This window comes from Festucalex cinctus, chromosome 1 (assembly GCF_051991245.1).
Source record: "Festucalex cinctus isolate MCC-2025b chromosome 1, RoL_Fcin_1.0, whole genome shotgun sequence".
Taxonomy (NCBI): domain Eukaryota; kingdom Metazoa; phylum Chordata; class Actinopteri; order Syngnathiformes; family Syngnathidae; genus Festucalex; species Festucalex cinctus.
Window position 1 is genome coordinate 5451756 of NC_135411.1, and position 22084 is coordinate 5473839.

At 38.2% G+C, this 22084-nt stretch overlaps 1 protein-coding gene across 2 annotated transcripts in view; it reads left to right on the forward strand.

Annotated features, from left to right (window-relative positions):
• The window catches only part of LOC144013547 (uncharacterized), a 219659-nt gene that overhangs the window by 132432 nt on the left and 65143 nt on the right, over window positions 1–22084 (forward strand). For both annotated transcript variants that reach the window (XR_013282281.1, XM_077512563.1), the window contains one exon: window positions 15191–15293. Coding sequence is in view for 1 of the 2 variants with exons in the window: in XM_077512563.1 (XP_077368689.1) it covers window positions 15191–15293 (103 nt within the window). In the remaining variant the exon portion in view is untranslated. The remainder of the gene's footprint in view (window positions 1–15190; window positions 15294–22084) is intronic.

The window sequence follows — 22084 nt, forward strand, 5'->3', positions numbered from 1 at the left end:
GATGTGACCGTTTTTTGCCAGTGATTTTTATTTTTATTTTTTTTATAAGTGGCATCTTGAACACTAGAAGTAAACAAGACAAGAAATACTATGCAGAGTCAACAAAAAAAAAAGTCAATTTCATGCTCTGTCATGTGAAAGCGACTTGTGGTTAATCATAATCATCACCTTGAACGATAGAAATAAACAGATTGACTAGAAAATAATCCACAAAGTCAAGTAAATAAAGAAGGCCATGTCATGCTTGGTTATGTTGGAAGCGCATGTCATGCAATTTATGTCATTGCATTGCTCCTCTCGTCATTTGTCAATCATAGCCACCAACTCGCACAACTCCACAAACACACACATACACAATTCATAAAATTGAGTTAAAATTAAAAACTGTAAAAAAAATAAATAAATAAAAAATAGTATAATATTGATTTTTGTTATTTTCTGCCACTAGATGGCAAAATTGCATTTGTAAGGCGGTGACAGCTCAATGCATTTTACATATATATATATATATATATATATATGCATCAATGACAAAAAATAAAAAACATATTTAAATTAGGAATTTTTTTTTGCATTTTATTGAAAATTTAAATATAAATTGAGGTATAAAATGTGTGATTAATGTGCGATTAATCGTCAGTTAATTGTTGAAAGTCATGTGATTAATTACGATTAAAAAATTTAATCGACTGACACCTTTAATACATATATATATATATATATATATATACATATACATATATATATATATATATATATATATATATATATATATATATATATATATATATATACACTGGGGGAATTCCAGCCGCCTTTTTTATCAGTAAGAAATGTAATAAAAATGCATACATTTGTGGAGAGTTGTATTTTACAATTTAAAAAATGTGCCGAATTTTTTCGCAAGTTACTTCATGTTAAACGATTAAATCACTCTTGATATGAAAAGAAAAATGCACTGAGCTGTCACCGTCTTACAAATGCAATTATGCCATCTAGTGGCAGAAAAATAACAAACAAAAATCAATATCCCACTCATTTTTTTTTAATAGTTTTTAATTTGAACTTAATGGGAAATTAAATTAATTGTGAAACAGATGAGCCATATTTCTATTAGTTTAACATTTTTCCCCACTTTTATGTTAACAACATAATGGAAACTTAGAAAAAATATTTTATTGTATATTTTATTGTGCATTTAGAACAGATATACAATTTGTTTGAGTTCGAATTCGATTGAATTCATGACATTAATCATGATTTTAAAAAAAAAATCAATCACGATAACATCCATCTTGCTCAGTAGAAATAAACAGAACAAGAAATAATCTACAGAGTAAAAAAAAATAAAATGACCTGCTCGCTGCATTTGTCATGTAATTTATGAATTTGCTCTTTTTCTCAATTGCCAATTATAACAAGCACCTTGCATAAGAATGATGAGAAATACTCCACAAAGTGAAAAAACGTCCAGACACGTGAGATCAACGCTACGCGATCATGACAGCCGTCACCTTGCACGACAGCAATAAACTGAAGGACTCGGAATAATCCACACGCACGCACCAATTTGTGAACGTATGCGAGAATATGTAAGATGAATAATTCAGGTATGTATATGTCAACCGGGCCAATCGAAGACGTCTGATGCAAACGCACGCACGCACGCACGCACGTCGGGCTTGTTTGACATGTGCACTGCTGACATTTGTGCAGCACGGCCGTCATTTTTACGCCTTTGTAATTACACAGCTGGGCGCCGATCAACACAATAAGAACCCAATCAAGTGGAACAAAGTAGGTTAGAGGCTAATGTGTGTGCGTGTGCGCATCATCGGCCTGCGAGTGTGATAGCTGCGACGCAAGTGTCGGCTTGTTGTGTGTTGTTTTGGTTTTTTTTCTTCTTTCCAGTGTGACTCAATGCTGCCTTTGTTCTTCAGTCAAAATACACACACTTACCTGAAATGCGCTCACGCACGCACACGCGCGCACATGCCGGGACTTGTCGAGCAATCCGAGATTGCGACAAAGCGTGCGACAAAAAAAACCTGTGCGGACGCGCACACGCGCACAATGACAGCCATTGTTTGTTGATGTGAACTTGAAATGTTTTGGTTTTTTTTGTGGACGTTCGTTCACGATTGAATAGTTGACGTTTGGGTGTATGTTTTTTGGAGATTTGAGACGAAAGACAGCTTTTACATAATGTTGCAAAATAAAGTTGTTTTTTGAAATGTTAAAATAAGACTTTCTTCCCTCGCTAACTTATTTTCAAAAAAAAAAAGAGAACCTTGTGAATATCGAATTTCATGACGATGTAAACACAGAAATTACCAATTGAAAGCTTAGAATCTCTTCTTTCATCACATAGAAAAATGGCAAAAATGGCAAAATTCTGTATCAATTTTAGATTTGACAAACTTTACAAACTATTTGCACAATATTTAGCTATCAAAAGTAGTATTTTAGCAGTAATAGCAGTACACCGATCAATCACAAGCTGCTTGTAATGGTGGAATTCACAAAGAACGAACTCAATCCTGCCATCTGCTGGCCATAGTATATTTATGTATTTATTTTTTTTATTGATGAAATCAGGACTGATCAAGACTTTTCTCCACCTATTCCCATGTTAAAAAAAAACAAAAAACATTTAACGTAAATTTCCGTCATTGGCACACCACGGTAGGATTTCCGTTGATGACATTTCACACACGTATACGTATGGTACTATAAACATAGATTGCGGGTTTCCACTTTTCCTTTGATACATGCTGATCTCATCTAAAACAAATCCAATGCTGCCATCTGTTGGCCATGTTATTTATGTATGTATTTATTATTGATGAAATTACAACTGATCAAGACTTTTCTCCGCCTATTCCAATGTAAAAAAAAACAAAACAAAAAAAACATTTAACGTAAATATCCGTCACTGGCACTCTGCAGTAAGATTTTCATTGATTACATTTCACGCACGTATACGTTTGGTACTATAAACAGGATGCGAGTTTCCACTTTCCATTGATACATGATGATCTCATCTAAATCAAACACAATGCTGCCATCTGCTGGCCATACCGGTATTTATTTATTATTGATAAACATCAGAACCGATCAAGACTTTTGTCTGCCTATTCCCATGTAAAAAACGAACAAAAAAGGGTTAACGTAAATTTCCGTCATTGGCACTCCGCAGTAGGATTTCCGTTGATGACATTTCACGCACGTATACGTATGATACTATAAAGATAGGTTGTGGGTGTCCGTATTCCATTGATACACGCTGATCTCATCTAAAACAAACCCAATGCTGCCATCTGCTGGCCATAGTTATTTTTGTATGTATTTTTTATTGATGAAATCAGGACTGATCAAGACTTTCTTCACCTACTCCCATGTAAAAAAAAAAAAAAAAAAAAAAAAAAAAAACCGGATTACGTAAATTTCCGTCATTGGCACTCCGCGGTAGGATTTTTGTTGTTGACATTTCATACATTTATACGTATGGTACTATAAACATAGGATGCGGGTTTCCCCTTTCCATTGATACGCGTTTGTGATGTGAATGGCAAACACATTTTTTTTGTTCGTTTTTTTAAGCCACTGTCGTTCAACTTGATCTGAGTTTAACAACAATAATAGGCTGTCATCTACTAAAAAAAATCTTATTTTGTTGTTATTTGTGCATTTCTTTGGCTAAAAACAAAAAAAACAAAAACAAAACAGATTTTCTTCTAGACAGCAATGACATTAATAACAACCTTTTTATTTATTTATTTTTGTTACTGTGTTCTGACTGATGAGCAGCATAAAGTCTCCAAACACTAAAAGCTGAAAGTTTCTGGCTCTCCGTTTGGCGGTCTAAGTGGTTTGAAACGTCCATCTCGGTGACGTCTAAATGGAGCCCATCGCATCCCTCAACCTTTTACTGACGGCCGCTTCCTCCATTAATTCCCAATCAATAATGCAAAAAAAAAAAAAAGAGCAAAAAAGTCCTTCCGTGTTGTTTACTAATGCTCCCTGAGAGCTAATGAGTCACGCTAATTGCCTCGTCATCGCCAACAATGCCTGCACGAGACCCAAATGGACAACAAACATGTTTCGCTGTTAGCGTAGCATCGTGAGTGTCGCAAAAGTCATTTCAACTTAAACACAAAACAAAAGAAATGAAACTTTTTTTCTTTTTTTTTTTGCCCTCCACCGCCTTCATCTCAGTCCAGTCACAGGAGTCCAACTTAAACGAGAACCGCATGTCGTTGTGCACTTGTGGCGATATTACAGTAGTGTTAGCTGGCTAGCATGGGCACTTTAGAGCGCCTTGTTGTCCACCATGAGTGCGCGAATGTCATGGAGAGAAGGCGAAGGGAAAGCTAAAATGTCGTTTGAAAAGTCTAATGTGACATTTTGAGTATGTGTGTGTGTGTGTGTGTGAGCAGAGGTTGCATGTGGCATGGCAACTTTAGAGCGACCCGTTGTCAACTGGGAGTGCACGCGCATTACGTAGCAGTGTCACAATTGTGAAGCCTCATTTTGCAAGTCATATGTGGCCATTTTTGTTGTTTTAAATATTCACATGAATTTAAAATGTTGGGGTTGTAACAAAAAAAAAAGTAACAAGTTTGTCAAATTTATTTTCACTTTTCAGCAATTTTTTTTGTGATAATTACAATGTGCTGTTTATGGTGAAAATGATAAAAGTTTAAAAAGTATAAATTTCCCAGTGGGAGCCGTCTCAAAGGGATCAATAAAGTCAAGCCTAAATCTAAAAGATCATTTTTGTGTATTCAAATATGTGAATTCATTTGATGCCAAAAACATATAAATACGTTCTATTTTAAATGTTTTGTGTCCCAAAGACGTAGTTATACATTTTTCTTTTATGCTACAGCATACAGAAGTCTTTGATGCAGCCTCTCAACTGCAGTTTGTTGTTTTAAACATTCTCATTAATTTAAAATATCAGGGTTGTAACAAAACAAAAAAAGTAACAAGTTTGTCAAATTTATTTTTACTTTTCAGCAATTTTTTTGTGATATTTACAATGTGTTGTTCATGGAGAAAATTATAAAGCAAATTTTTGTGTGTTCAAATATGTGAACTCATTTGCTGCCGAAAACGTATAAATACGTTCTATTTTAAATGTTTTAAGTGTCCCAAAGACGTATATTTTTTTTTATGCTAGAACATACAGAAGGCTTTGATGCAGCCTCTCAACTGCACTTTGTTGTTTTAAATATTCACATTAATTTAACAAAAAAGAAAAGTAACAAGTTTATCATATTTATTTTTTCACCTTTCAGCAATTTTTTTTGTGATATTTACAATGTGTTGTTTCTGGTGAAAACTATAAAAGCTCATTTTTGTGTGTTCAAATATGTGAACTCATTTGCTCCCAAAAACGTATGTTCTATGTTCTATTTTGAATGTTTTAAGTGTCCCAAAGACGTATTTATATGTTTTTTTCCTTTTCTTTTTTTTTGTTATGCTAGAGCATACACAAATCTTTGATGCAGCCTCTCAACTGCAGTGAGTGGGTTAAAAAAAACAAAAAAACGGTAGTAATCACAAAAACGGACAGCAGGTGGCAGCAGAGTATAAGAGATTCAAAATCCCGTAAAACAGATGAGCGTGCAGGGGATTGTTTCTGTGAAAATGGCTGCCAGTGAATGAGTTTAATGTGTTTAAAATAAAATAAAACTTGTGTTATTAATAACGTTGTAATTTTCCCTTTCTATAATCAAAGTAGAAATTTAAAACTGGAAATCAGATTTTTGTATTATCGGAGATTTATGTAGGGTCCTCCAAAAAGCACGGTACACGCTTATAGATGCCACAAGATTACGGCAAAGCACTATTTTTACTTAACTAGAACTCCTCAACTCACTTCAACATAGTTCCCTTTTCCTTCAGATGCCACAAGGTGGCGTCAAAGCACTACGCTTATCTAAATAGCCCTCCTCAACTCACGTCAACAAACAGCTGTTCGCCGCCACTAAGACGCCACAAGATGGCGGCAAATCACTAGTTTGTCTAAATGGCACTCATCAACTCACTTCAACATAGTTCTCTTTCAATAAGATGGCCACAACATAGATCAATCGCCATCTTGGCCCGTTATCGACTGCTAATGTCTGGACGTTTGCGAGCAGCGTGCGGATGTGTCAAGGTAGACGGCAACTCGTTTGGGAGATGACGTCCCGGAGCTAAACCAGCTCATTTGGCATAATATGCCATAATCGGGCCGAATATGCCATCATATGCGCTAATGTGCTATACGCTACGCCACATTATGTTTATGGCGGCGATAATGTAAGGAGATCCGGCGCGGGAGAAATGAGCTGAGAGACGTTAGCCGCCGCCGCCGCCGCTATCAAAGTGCGCTAATGGCTCCGTGCCGTTCGTTCGCTCCCACCTTCCCTCGTCATCGTCCTCGTCCGATTATGGTGCCGATTATCGACGTCGCCGCCGGGCGCGCGTTTCGTCTTCATGGATTTTTGTCATTGCTTGTAGTTGCCTTCATTTAGTGCGAAAGGTCCAATATGGTGGACCCAAGTGGGGGGTGGGGATGGGGTGGCAAAACGATATGTCGCCACCGCCACCACGTCAATTACAATGCCAATGAAATTCCTGATGGAATCTGAACCCGAGTTTATTATTTTAACCGCTCTAACCCGAAACTCTTCATCCAAATCCCTGAAAGTAGGCATGTCAAAAAAATAAAATAAAAAATCCATACAGGTATATATCGTTGCAAGTCTTTTGTAGAGCACAGACTGAAGCAAGTTTTTGTCAGCTCAGACTTTTCTTCTCAACATTTTTTGAGTTTTGGTATCTTTAACTCATTCACTCGCCGCCATTTTCACATTTTGCAATACCCGTTCGCTCCCGGCTGTTTTATTGGATTTTGACTGATTTTGCAAGGCCCACAGAATATTGTGTTCAATTGCTATAACAGCCTGGAACCGATCAAAAGAAAGATTAAAGTCTCTTCTATCATCGGGGAAAAAAAAGTATGTTTCTATCTGTTTCCGTTTAGTAGCAATTAGCATTAGAAGAGAGCTAAGTTTCATCATTATTCACAAATCGATTTAGAATTGTGAGCAATGGAGCTTTTTTTCCAACATGGCTCTGGTCGATCTCTTATACTCTGCTGCCACCTGCTGTCTGTTTTTGTGATTACTACTGGTTTTTTTTGTTTGTTTTTTTAACCCGCTCACTGCAGCCGAGAAGCTGCATCAAAGCCTTCTGTATGCTCTAGCATTAAATTTTTTATAAATACGTCTTTGGGACACTTAAAACATGAAAAAAAATGTATTTTCACGTTATTGGGAGCAAATGAGTTAAGCATTCACTGAAAATGTGGGGACTCGAAGACGACCAGTGATAATTTCGTTGACAAAAAACTTTTCGTCTTAATTTTTGTCACGATTTTTTTTACCAGACAAAAACTAAACGAAAACAAAATAGGAGCAATTCATTGAAACTATATCGATTTGAAATTGACAATTTCGTCAATGACTAAAATGAAAACAGTGACAAAGATTCACACAATCCAATCAACTGCCTTTTATTTAATTGTTATTATCATTAATTTTAAATCAAATCAAAATACAAAAAAATAATAATAATTTTGAAATATGTTGACATTGGTTTTGCAGCTTAGTACGTCCGCCTCCCAGTTCTGAGGACTCGGGTTCGAGTCCAGGCTTCGGCCATTCCTGGGTGGAGTTTGCATGTTCTCCCCGTGCCCGCGTGGGTCTTCTGCGGGTACTCCGGTCTCCTCCCACATTCCAAAGACGTGCACGGCAGGTTAATTGGGCGCTCCGAATTGTCCCGTCGGTGTGCTTGTGAGTGTGGATGGTTGTTCGTCTCTGTGTGCCCTGCGATTGGCTGGCGACCAGTCCAAGGGTGTCCCCCGCCTACTGCCCAGAGCCAGCTGAGATAGGCGCCAGCAGCCCCCGCGACCCTTGTGAGGAATAAGCGGTCAAGAAAATGGATGGATGGATATTAATGTTTCCCATCTCTTTATTCAAAACATGTTTCAAATTGACAGTAAAGAGAATGCGCAAAAAAAACAAAAACAATGAATGAATTCTGATTAATTTACTGGTTTGGTCCATAATAGGCAAAAATGCCTATTATTGTTTTCCAAAAGGAAAATGTTTGGTTCGATATTGAACAGAAAAACAATCGATCCACTTTGATGTAGTAAAACAGAAACTGGATAATATTTACGATTGAGAAGCTGAAATTCTGAGCATTGGGACAATGTTGAATTCAATAAAGTACCTCAGCGATTCATCGATGATCAAAAAATCGATTAGTTGTCGATGAACCGTTGCACCTCTAAATGATACATTTGTCCATTTTGAAAATCAAACTTTTCCAACCCTCATTTCAAGTCCAAATATTAGGAGGAGTAAGCGTGATGCAGCAAAACTGTCAAAACGCCTTCTTCACAAAATCTTCCGATCCTGCTGGCCTCATTGAAGTCCTCATTGAAGACAAATTGGCGGAAAGGCACTGACGGCTCGCCGTTGAAATTGATGGTATTGATTCAATTAGTGCAATCTGCCTCAGGTGATGGGAGGAAGCGCAAGCGTGGACATCTTGGCAAATTTTCATCTTATTTCACAAGAAACGGGCGCTTGCGTCGTCGCCGCGTCAGGCCCGACGCGAAGTCGCACGCGGGCGGAAGACGCGGCGAGCATGCGGGACGACGACGACGACGTCATTTCTGACATTTTGCGCAGTTTTTATCTGCTGAGCTTTGATCTTTTGTCATTTGCGGGAAATGGCGGCGCCGTAAATTAGGACGTCTCCTGCCAAGGTGGCCGCGCCGTCTCATTAGCGGATTTAAATTTCACTTCTTTTTTTTTTTTGTGACCTTTTAGACAGACTTGAGTTTTGGAGCAAAATGCTTTGTTGGCTAAACAAGAAGTTAAAATGTGGGAGGACGTTTTGGAGCTAAACGGCCAAAACGGATGTTGTCGGTACAGAATTTTCTGGCAAGGTACTGGCGGTGCATATTTTTTTTTTTTTCACCATCTGTGTGGTGATGATGAGAAAAGGTGACGTTTGGAGTGAACGGCGTGTAAAAAGCCACCGACGTTCAACCGGATGAAAATAACAGAGGACTCAGAATCGAGCCATGTGGAACGCCATATGTAACCCACTGTACATGTACATTCATATTACTTTTTTTTTTGCTCGACACAGTATAAAGGCGTGACAATAATAATACAATAAGTAAAAATAAAATAATAAAATAAATAAATACAACATGACGTACTATCACAAAAGCCACGTAAGTCAGTGGTGTCCAAACTACGGCCCGGGGGCCGTTTGCGGCCCGCCGTCCATTTTTTTCAGTGGCCTGCGACATATGCTAAAAATGGCATTTGACTCAGTTCAAATAAAACAAAAACAAAAATGTTTGGAGATGGTCAAAGTAAGATGGGAGGGTGTCGAAAAACACCCTACATAAAATTAACTATAATTACAGCAAAAATGTCCTTCGTTTTAGTCTTTGGTCATTAATTTAATGCATGAGCCTTTGGGGATGATTTTAAATGTGATTTTTAGTGGATTTATTTTGATATAAACCGGAATAATGACGTCGCGCCCATGGTGTTTTTTTAAATATTGCGCACAAGTGATAATATGCATTAAAAAAAAAAAAAAAAAAAAAAAAAAAATCTAATACTGAAACTAACTAAACTAAAACTAAGCATTTATTAAAGAACCCAAACTAATTAAAAAAACTAACAGAACCACCCTGAAAACGAATTAAAACTAACTAAATTAAAAACAAAACAAAAGTTAAAACGAAATAAAAACTGTAATGAAAAATTCCCAAACTATAATAACCCTGCTGTCATATTACAAATAAATTGGTTTATATACTATAGCATTTTTATAAATATGCAAAAGCACAAATAAATTATTTGAATTGATTTTTAGTAAATTTATTTTCATATAAACCGGAATAATGACATTTGAAAGTATGTCACACAGAAGTGATGTCATCTAGCAGCAGCCAATAGAAAAGCACCAAAAGATAACGTTGCTCCCATGCTGTTTTTTTAAATATTGCGCGTAAATAATACACATTAAAAAAAACTAATACTAATACTGAAACTAGCAAATTAACTAAAACTAAGCATTTTTTAAAAGAACTTTACCAAACTAATAAAAACTAACTAAAATGAAAAATTCCAAAATTTTAATAACCCTACTGCCATATTACAAATAAATAGTTTTTTATACTGTAGCATTTTTCTAAATATGCAAAAGCACAAATAAATGATTTGTACAATTTTTAGGACTAAACACAATTTCTCTTCATAACATGATGTGGCGCTTGCGTCCTTCCTGATTTTCTGCATGTGGCCCTCAAACGAAAAAGCTTGGACACCCCTGAATTATAGGCATGTTCCAGACCACTTTTTTTTTCAGATACCGATACCGATACCGATACCAACTGCCGATACCAGTAGTACATTTTGACAAATTAAAAAAAAATCACTAAAAGATATTTTTAAACAAATAGATTTCCTTTAATTTTGACAAAGAAAAAAAAACAGCACAGTCACTCTTCAATAGTCTGAAAATAAAACACAAAAATGCTCTTTTAGTTTAAGATTGACAACTTTGAAGCATTTCCAAAGCGGTGAAGTTTTGGTGAAAAACTGCTGCAAGCTAGCTAGCGCCACTTACAGGCAAGGAGGACTCACTTCACGTCTGCCGTCGCTCACTTGTACTCGTCTGCGTCACCAGTACTCGAGTACTTGAAAAAAAGGGCTGGTATCGGCCCCATATCGATACCTGGTATCGGTACTCGCCCAAACATATTTAATTCCGTCGTACTCGTTTGCTTTTTTCGATCAGAGAACATCAAGAATGAGTCAAATTTGGATTTTTTTGCCGGCGATGTAATCGGATATATTAGCCGCCGTCTGTTTTTGGCGTGTGAACGTCTTTTCTGTTTAGGTTGCAGGTGAGCGTCTCTCGCGTGACAATTTTAGCGGCGCTGGAGCTAAATTGCCTCAAAAAGCTCGTTAAAGCCGGATAGGGCAGCTGAGAGACAGCCAGCGGGGAAGCGGCGGGATGGAAAGTGGGGAGAGAAAAAAAAAAAAAAAAAAAAAAAAAGCTAATTAAATCAGCGTTGGGGGTCGTGGTGGGCCGTAAAGATTAGCATTATGGCCTCCATTACCCCGGCTGATTGTTTATGGGTGCGGGGGAGAAGGGGTGGGGGGGGTGGGGGTGCGCCACCAAATTGCTTCGTCGTGCCCGTTTTGCCAACGTCGGACGCTTTCCCGCGCCGTCGTAAAGCGCAATCGCAGGAGGTGACTTAAAACGCCTCCCCTCTGTTATATGATGCTTATGGCGTGGAAAACGTATAGACGCCGCCGCGCCGTCGTTTACGGCCGACGGCAAGTCAGCAACGACACGCTGACTTTTTAACCGCTTCAAAAAAAAAAAAAGTTTGACGGCAACTTTGAGGACGTTTTCTGTTCCGCCCCGGGGAAGGGAAGGATGTCGGGAAATCTTGTGGGACGTTTGACGACGGTTAACAGTCGCTTGTACACAATCAAATATGGATGTTTAGTGTAAAAAGATGCAGTTCACGCATTCGCTGCCAATGACGACGATAGACGTCAAAAATCCAAGCAAACAGCCAGTGCAAATTTTGACAAGAAATTTGAATTTAGTTTGAGTTATTCATTGTTTTCATTCATAGTTATTAATCATTGTTGTTATTAACTCATTTGCTCCCAATAACGTGTAAATACGTTTTTTTAATGTTCTAAGTGTCCCAAAGACGTATTTATACGTTTTTTTTTGTTGTTGTTTTTTTTTTTTATGCTAGAGCATACAGCTTTGATGCAGCCTCTCAACTGCAAAGAACGGTTGCAGAAATGGTAGTTATTACACAAACGGCCAGCAGGTGGCAGCAGAGCAAAGGAGATCAACCAGGGCCATGTGGGGAAAAAAAGCTCAATTACTTACAATTTTAAATAGATTTGTGAAAACTGATAAAACTTAGCTCTCTTCTAATGCTAATTTCTGCAAAACAGAAAGAGATAGAAACATACTTTTTTTTTTTCCATCTTTCCATGCTTTTATAGCAATCGAACACAATATTCTGTGGGCCTTGCAAAATCAGTCAAAATCCTGTAAAACAGCCGGGAGCGAACGGAACTGCGAAATGTGAAAATGGCTGCCAGTGAATGAGTTAATAACAACGATGACAACAATTTCATTGCTAAGTGCTTACCCTCGTGCGTAGAACGGATTCCTGTTACCCTACAACACGTTCTTGTGATCGGTCTTGGTCTTACTGAGACCACATACTGGGTCTCGGCCTCCAAAAGTCCATTTTAGTCGACTAAAATTGCTCTTAAAACTAAAATACAATCAGGTGACTGAGTTATGGCTCATGCTTTAATGAAATTTAGTCAGAAGACTATAACTAAAACTAAATTTTTTTTTTGTTATTATTAAAATTTAAATTTTATTTTATTTTATTATTATTATTTTTTTTCAAAATTAACACTGGCTGTTTGCTTGGATTTTTGACGTCTATAGTTGTCATTGGCAGTGAATGAGTTAAATGGGACATGGAGACAAAATGGAAGTTAGCTGGATGGGACAAAGACAGACGTCCTTCCTAACTAGCAATGCTAGCCAAACACGGATGTACAACATCGCTAAGTCGGATGTCCTTTAGAGCAGAAGGTGGCCAGCTATTTTTTTTTGTCATACTGGGTCACGCCAGGGTTAAGTTTGGGTCATGACCGTGAGGTCAAGTGTCTGTTTTGAACTGATGTCATCGGCGTCTAGTTTCAACTGGTTTTAAGCTATGTGATGTCAGCAATCTTTCATCTCTTTTTTTTTTTCTGGTCAACAGCCAATCAGATGATTCCATGTCAGTCCTGTTACCCACATGTCTAGCCACAGCCAATCCCATCAATTCACTGTCTGTTTAAGACAAATCGCGAAGTGTGTGTTTGTCGGATTATTACATAAATAATAATACAATAAATAAAAAAAAATAAAATAAAATAAAAAACAAGAAAAGAAGTTGGTGGCCTTCGTGAGTGGCAATGTAAGATGGCCGCCGGTGGCTTCACTGCTCCCAACGCCATTGACAGTCGAGTCATCAGTACGTCCGTGGCAGCAGTTGACCAGAACGAGAACGACTTCCTGTTTTCACATCAAAGAATCATGGGAAATGTAGTCTTACTATGACTGTGGCCGCCGGTCAGATAATGCAACCTGAGCTTTTTTAGTGGTATATTTACAATGTTACAAATCAAATTTTTGCCGATTTTAACGGACCGAATCAATAACCGAATCAGAAAAAAAAAATATGAGTGCATTTTCTGTGTCTAATTGGAAAAAATTTCCTGAATTTGAACACATGGATGTCAATGAAAACATGTTTTTATAAATCAATCAACAAAATAATCGATTATTATTATTAAAATAATCATTATTTGCTGCCACTGTAATGATGATATTGATTAGGGCCAAGATGAAAGTAAATATTCAAAAAATATTTTGACGTCCGCTCTTGCTAAATCGGACGAAAGATGAAAGATAGAACCAAGATGTCCGCCTGCCCGCCATCTGCCCCCCGAGCCGCGTCGTCATCTTTATATTGAACATATGTAACAGTGTTTGTCATAATACGAAGTTAATAACCTTTACAATAAAAGCGCGTCCGTGGGGAACGCCAGCAAGTCGTTTTAATAAGAACGCGCCGGATTTGTCTTGCGTTGACTTCATCCTGCGCGCGCGGCCGTCCGCTGTTTGTCCAGCCGGCCCGGGAAAAGGGTTGCCATGGAGACGTGGGCCGCGCACACACATATGCACCCACCATGCGTGTTTACACGCACGCACACGTTTGGGTCAGGCTTTGAACCGTTTGCCGCGTCTGCTTTCTAACGAGCTGGCCGCTAATTGCGCAACGTGACGCCAGCTCGTTAAAAAGCCCAAACCGAGCCCTCCGCCGCCTCCCGATCGCCATGACGACCGACCGCCGTTCCCAGGTGCTATGGCGGCCGGTGCTCGCCGGCGCCAATATTCCGCGGCCGCAATTATTAATGAGGCCTAATGATGACGAAGGAAATTCCATATTTGTCGCTAATTTCATGTAAGTGCGGCAAAGCCGTCGTGTCGCGTTTCAATATTTGCCTCCAAGCTAGCAATCGATTCACGTGTGCGCGGGCGGACAATATCGTGCAAATAAAACATTTGTCTCGATAAATAATAAAAAGGTGCGACGCGACCGAGGTGCAGCAAAATGAGTCAGAAATGGTCATAAATCGGCGCGCAGCCGGCGGGAGATTTATGACCCCGTCATGATTCAGAGATGTTCCACAAACTCGCCCGTGTTCTCACTTTGATGAATTTGCCTCGGATGTAAATGAGAAGTGAGATGTCGTCTTTTTTTTTTTTTTTTTTTGTCCACCTCTTTGTCTGCGATTTATTGTTTTTATGTAGGGGGCACTGCGACGTGCGACACCGGTGGTCCTCAACCTTTCTTCCGCCATGGACCGGTTCGTACAAGTCCACAACTTTTGCGGACTGGCAACCCAGCAGGGGGGTTGCAAGCGTGGCTATTGTTTCCAAAATAGGACTCTATATACCCGGTTGTTATCGCGTGAACTCAACTCTCCACTCGCCATCTTGTGGTCTGACGGGTGCAGATTTCTGGACACGCAACGGTGCGGCCGCCATACGGAAAATGCGCCGCGTCTGTCGTAAACAGAGAGAATCCGGTCACTTTTCAAAATAAAACATTTTAAAAGCCTTGGTTAATCAATTAATTCATTTGCTCCACAAAACGTATAAATATGTTCTATTTTAAATATTGCCATGGTCCCAAAGACGTATTTATACGTTTTTGTTTTATTTTATTTATTTATTTATTTTTTTATGGTAGAGCATACAGAAGGCTTTAATGCAGCAGAATGGTAGTTATTACAAAAATATAAGAGATCATGTTGCAACAAGCTCTTTTCTCCACTGTTTTAAACTGATTTGTGAATAATGATGAAACTTAACTACGTGCTAATGCTAATTGCTGCAAAACGGAAAAAGATAGAAATATACTTTTTTTTCCTGATGAAAAGAAGAGACTCTAATCTTTCTTTTGGTATGTTCCATGTTTTTATAGCAATACAGCACAATATTCTGTGGGCCTTGCAAAATCAGTTGGGAGCACCCGGGGATCGAAGTGGCCTGCTTCAGTGAAAATGAAACCGGAAAGTACAGTACAGGTAAGTTTTTTTTTTTTTTTTTTTTTTTTTTTTTTTTTTTTTAATTCTTTCAACTGTGCTGCCCGTCGCGGCCCCGTAGCGGGTCCGCGGCCCGGTGGTTGGGGGGGACCACCGCGCTACACCGCCAGATGAAGATCCACCGAAACGCGTTTTCATGTTGAGATGAAATCCGCCAAATTGTTGGGAGTGAAAATGCGAGCGGCTTTTCATTTTCTTGATGATTTCGATTACGTTGACGTGTCCCTGGCGGCTCGTCCTCGTCACCGTCGACCCAAAACTTCATCGCATTTGCATTTCATCCGCTTGACAATCGCAGCATTTTTATTTATCTTTTTACATCAGCTCATTTGTTTGCTGTCAATGATCCGCACCCGTATTGTGTGTGTGTGTGTGTGTGTGCGTGTGCTCGAATGTGTGTCCTTCGTGTGCACGTTTATCTTGCGTGCACGTGCCTGAACAGTTGCAGGTCCGGGAGGGGGGAGAGGGCGGGTCCGCTTGCTTGGGACCGGGTGTGGCGCGGGTCAAGAGTTGTTTGGGTGGGAGTGGGGGAGGGGGGGTGTACATTTTTTCAACATCTGCAAGCAGGCCCACTCCCACATTCAAGAGATTCCTGATAGAAAATTGGGCAGTGTCAGGCCAAGTGTGTGTGTGTGCCTTTGTTTTTGCTACATTGTGGGGCCCACACACGTGTTTTTCCAGGCTTAACTACAATTGTGGGGACCGACTTGAAAGTTCAAAACCTCTTTTTGAGGGTCAAGACTTGGTTTTAGAGTTAGGGGTGGTCTGAAAGATATGGTCTGAAAATGATACGGTGGTACGTAGGGATGTGACAATATCCAAAAGTCACGATACGATACTATCACGATATGAAGCTCACGATACGATGATGATCACTAGGGGTGTGAATTGCCTCGTACCTGACGATTCGATTCGTATCGCGATTCACAGCTCACGATTCCATGCCGATTAATCCCGATACAAATTTACAAGTCGATTGTTGCAATTTTTTAAATTCCAATTTAGAAAATACTAATCAGTAAACTTGTACAGTATAAGATTTGGATGAAAATGTATTACCGTATTTTCCGCACTATAAAGCGCACCTAAAAGCCTTCAATTTTTTCAAAATCTGACTGTGCACCTTATAATCCGGTGCACCTTATATATGGATCAATATTGAGCCGCAACAGGTCTCGCTGTCAAGACGCTATCGGTGACGCGCATGTGGAGAAGATGCCGCCATCTTGGATCGCTAGCTAATACTAATACTTTAGCTCAGAGAAAATAATAAAACAGCTGTTTATTCATTTTGGGAGTTGTCAGAAAGCTGCTTTGTAATCTATTCATAAAGTTTGACTGACCTATCTGACTGTTTTGTTGACATTCCCTTTAGCGCAGCACCATCTAATGGATGCATAACGTAACCCCAGCCTCTACTGTAGCGCATTATATATGAAAAAAAGTTTTAAAATATGTCATACATTGAAGGTGCGCCTTATAGTGCGGAAAATACGGTATTTACTTTTTATTTGTATTTACTTATTTATTTACTTAAGGTGTGAACCCTAACCCGAAGTAAGACGTTTTGTTGAATATTTTCCCATTAAAAATGGAAGTTAAAAAATCGATTCAGCCGCCAATTGAACCGATTCGAGAATTGCGCGATGTAATATCTCGATATATTGCCGAATCGATTTTTTTTAACACCCCTAGGTATCGGTGTGGTATCGGTATCGGCCGATACTGCAAAGCTGGGTATCGGTATCGGGGGCCAAAAAAACGGTATTGGAACAACACTAGTTAGGAAATGTATGATGTAGAGCTGTCAAACGATTACATTTTTTAATCACATTAATCACGTCTTAGAATTTTGATTAATTGTGATTAATCACTGACTTAAAAAGGCTTTTTTTTCCCCCAACATATTTTCCCAGATAAATTTGAAGCGCACCAGTTATGTGTTAATTTTTTCAACATTTAATGTTATGAGGATGTCTTCAAAAATTAATATCCACTGCACACGCTCATCCTGCTTTTTCTAGTCAATTAATTATTTACATCATTTAAAATGGGGGGAAAAAAATGAACTACGGCATATGTAAACATTTATTAAATGCTTTACTTTAACCCCTCATCATACGAGCAATTTTGCCGAAAATGCTTTAAAAAAAAAAAAAAAAAAAAAGTTGCATTCAATGTAATTTTGAAGCTGTTCCTGAACCATTTAGAGTGTCGGCATAGTTTCTATATATTTTTTTTTAAGAATGTTTGCCCGCCACAGACCATCCAAATTTTAAGGGTTAATGCATGTAGTTCTGTTTATCGCTCAAACTCGAACGGCTACTTTTAACGTTACCATCCGCTGTCGGCTAAAAAGGATCATCTGCGGTCAAAATTAATAGTGCGATTAATCTGCGGTAATACAATGATTTAATGCGATAATTTTGCGATTAATTAATTAGTTAACGCTTTAACTTTGACAGCACTAGTATGATGACAATGAGATGTCCCCACAAGAAATGAAGACCCGACATGTGTGTGTAAAGTGATGCACTGAGTGTAGGAAATGAGAAACGTCTCCGTTGGTGTCGGGGGATGAATTGGGGGAGGGGATGTTCGTCATATTTGGATGGATTTCATTTCGTTTCCCTCACGAGTCGAGGAAACGCTGTCGGGTCAGCGGGGAGGAAAGCGACGACTCGAGCGACCGCCGGACGTGTGACGACGCCTCGGCGGATCGCACGACAAACAAAAAAAAAAAGAAAAAAAAAAGCGACCTTCCCCAAAGAATCCATCACCTCGTTTACGGGCCGCTCGGCCCAAATTCGATTAGCGCGCCTCCGTCACGGCCGCGGGTGCGCAAGGTCGAGTGGGCGTAGGTGCCCTTTGACCTCCTGCCCAAACATCTGGTCGCGGTCCGCCTCCTCCCGGCGCGCTCGCTATCTTATACGGCGGCTATAGAAAGTCTACACACCCATAATGTAACGCTCGGTTTCTGTGGAATAAAATCAAAGATCCCAATATGAATCATGTCAAAACGGTTTCCACCATTCATGGGACCAATGACCCATACCGAAAATAATAATAATAAATTATGTGGCTGAGGTCACTATGATGCAATCATATTTTACTGAGTTGCGTTACAGGTCATATGGTGGAATTTTTTTTCCTTTTTTTTTAAAATAACCATTATTTATAAAAATATATAACACAGAAATTGACATGTGAAAAGGGGTGTGTAGACTTTTGATACTCACTGGAAACAGAACAATGTGTCTACTGAATGACATTTCTCAAGCATTTCATTTTTGTTAAATTTAATCATTTAAATACTCAATTTAGTTTTTCTTTATTGAGTAGAAGTTTGTATTATTTTAATTTGGAATTTTTTTTGTATTTATTTAATGACTTTTTCCATTTGATTTTTGTTTTAATATGCGTTCATGACTTATTTGTTTGAGCTTTTAATTATTTAATAGGATTTGTTTATTTATTATTTTTTATACATTTAATGATTTTTCAGTAATCAAATGACTCATTTAATAAAAAAATAAATAAATAAAATGGATAAGTTAATTTAACAATGTTTTATTTTAAGCCATTTCTATTCATTTGTTGGTATTTATATTATTTTTTTCCATCCATCCATTTTCGGAGCTGCTTTTCCTCACAAGGGTTGCTGGGGTGCTGGAGCCTATCCCAACTAGCTTCGGGCAATGGGCGGGTTACGCCTTGAACTGGTTGCCAGCCAATTGCAGTATTTTTATTATTCATATTATTATTTTTTAAATGGATTATTTTTTATTTTTCTGTTTATTGGTATGTTTATTGGAATGGAATGAACTATTAGGGGGTCTAAGGAGGGTTTCAAGAAGGTTGGGCTTCAAGACCGACGTTCGAAGTTTGAAGCCAGATATTAAGGTTTCCATTTTTTTTTTTTTTATTAAATTTTTTTAAGAGTTTCTTTTTTTTTATTTTTTTAAATATTTTTTTTAATAGTTTCAATTTTTTTATTTTTTTATTTTTTTAAATAGTTTCAATTTTTTTTTTTTTTTTTTTTTAGGCTTTCGTGGCACAGTTTGAAATTCTGGTTGGAATTGAAGACAGTTGAAGGTTAACTCATTGACTGCCATTGACAGAAAAAGACGTCAAATAATTCTTTTTTGCTGGGCTGGCAGTGAATGTGTTAATGATGTCTGTAAAATTGACGTCTGAAGTGCTTCTTCTGTTGTTTGTATTTTGACTTGTAAGGAAAGTAGTAGTAAATGTGGTTGCTCGGTGAGGGGCGGGAGGGAGAAGGCTGTTTTGCTTTTCCGAGGTTGCTTCCACATGTGCTTTTTTATCTGGACAAACACATGCTTTTCATTTTTCTATTAGGGAACCCCCGCCTGCCAGGACAAAACATGAACTCCCCCTTCCCACATGTATGAATGACTCCCCCTTTATTAACCTTTCCCCCCCCTGCAGGTGTCACGTGACCTATTTTTACCCCCAAACTTCTTCACCAGCGTTTGCACTCCGGAGTAGGGTTTCAAACAAAGGTGAGGGTTTTGAAGTACTGTAGGCCAGGGTGAGGTTTGAAATCAAATCAAATCAAACTTTATTTATGTAGCACAGGGGTGTGCAAACTTTTTTCATTTGAGGGCCACATGCAGAAAATCAGAAGGACGCAGGGGCCACATCATGTTATGAAGACAAATTGTGTTTAGTCCGAACAATTGTACAAATAATTTATTTGCGCTTTTGCATATTTTTGCATATCGAAAAATGCTACAGCATATAAACCAATTTATTTGTAATATGGCAGTAGGGATAATTATTATAGTTTTGGAATTTTTCATTTTTGTTTTTATTTTGTTTTGAGTTTTGCTTTTTTAAATTTAGTTAGTTTTAATTATTTTTCAAGGTGGTTCTGTTAGTTTTTTTATTAGTTTTAGTTATTTAATAAATGCTAAATTTTAGTTTAGTTAGGTTCAGTATTAGCTTTTTTTTTTTTTCTCAATGTGTATTACTCGTGCGCAACATTTAAAAAACCACCATGGGCGCGACGTCATTTTTAATGTGTTATTTTTATTAGTTTTCAGGGTGGTTCTGTTAGTTTTTATTAGTTTTAGTTCTTTAATAAAGGCTTAGTTTTAGTTTAGTTTTAGTTTCAGTATTAGTTTGAGCTTTTTTTAATGTGTATTACTTGTGTGCAATATTTAAAAAACACCATAGGAGTGATGTCATCCGAAGGTGCTTTTCTATTGGCTGTTGCTAGCTTACGTCAATTCTGTGTGACATACTTTCAAAAGTCGTTATTCCAGTTTATATCAAAATAAATCTACTAAAAATCACACCAAAGGCTAAAATGGACATTTTTGCTATATAGTTTTAGTAAGTTTTATAAACATAAAATGTAATTTCAGTTGGTTTTCATTTTTTAAAAAGCATTTTTATTTTTATTTTGTTTCGTTAACGAAATTGTTTTTATTTTTTTATTTTAGTTTTAGTTATTTTGTAAATAATAGCACCTGTATGTTTCGACACCCTCCCTTCTTACTTTGACCATCTCCAAACATTTTTGTTTTGTTTATTTGATTTGAACTGAGTCAAATGTCATTTTTAGCATATGTCACGGGCCACAAAAAAAATGGACGGCGGGCCGAAAATGGCCCCCGGGCCGTAGTTTGGACACCTCTGACCACCCTTTCATACATTCAAAATGCAACTCAAAACGGAACAATTGAAACATCCTTAATACAATAAAAAGAAAACGCCATCCCTCCCATATCTTCATGATCGTACCCATAGACACACGAGCAAAGCACAACATGGCGAGCGGGGCACAGAAGAACCCTGTGAGGAAAGCCACCCAGGAGGAGTTCATCCACACACTTTAAGACAGGATAAGGAAGCAAAGTAGGGTTTCAAGGGAAGCTTAGGATATTTAAAATATGCCTTCAAGATAGGGTTAAGGTTTCGAGTTCGGGTTTCCAACTGGGATTTGAAGCCTGTGGAGGGTACATACATCGCATACAACAATCTGCATTATTGCCATATCGTCCACTTGCAACACAACATGCAAGGGAAACTTTTCAGCTGCACCTTGTGCAAAGTTGGACAAAGTCAGACCCCGACAACAAGGACACCTGCCAAAATTTCAATAGAAAGTTGTCCATTTTCATTTGAAGCAGACAGTTTGGGGTCAATTTCAGGAATCAAAAGTTAAGACAAAATCAATGAATAAGACTCGCCAACTATTTTGATTTGAATTGCCCATTTAAATCTCAATAGTTTCCTGAAACGTTCGAAACCCAAGTCAGCCGCTCACCAACCAACATCAAATTGGAGGACTTGACGATCATGACAGAATCTACAAAAAAAAAAAAAAGTCTCAAGGACCCATGCCCCAAATTGAACAGGAAGTCGGCCATTTTGGTTTGAAACAAACATTTAGGGCTCAATTCCAGAGGTTGGAAGCGAGAGAACCAATTAGCATCCGTCACCAGTTTCACCATTCGCCACAAAATTTGGTGAACATGTCTATCAAACTCGGACACATGAAAAACTCTCAAGAACCCATGCCCCAAATTGAAGACACACTTGAAGTCAGCCATTTTGGTTTGAAGCAGCCAAACGATAGCTTTACTAGAGTGACAATCATCCACAAAATAAAGCTGGATATCAAATTTTTTTTTTTTATGGACCAGTGAGATCAATCATTCAGTGCTGTTAGCTAACCGGTGCTTAAATGCTAGCATGCGTCGTCGTTACGTTTGTGGTGATGTTTTCTAATGATTGAAGGCGTT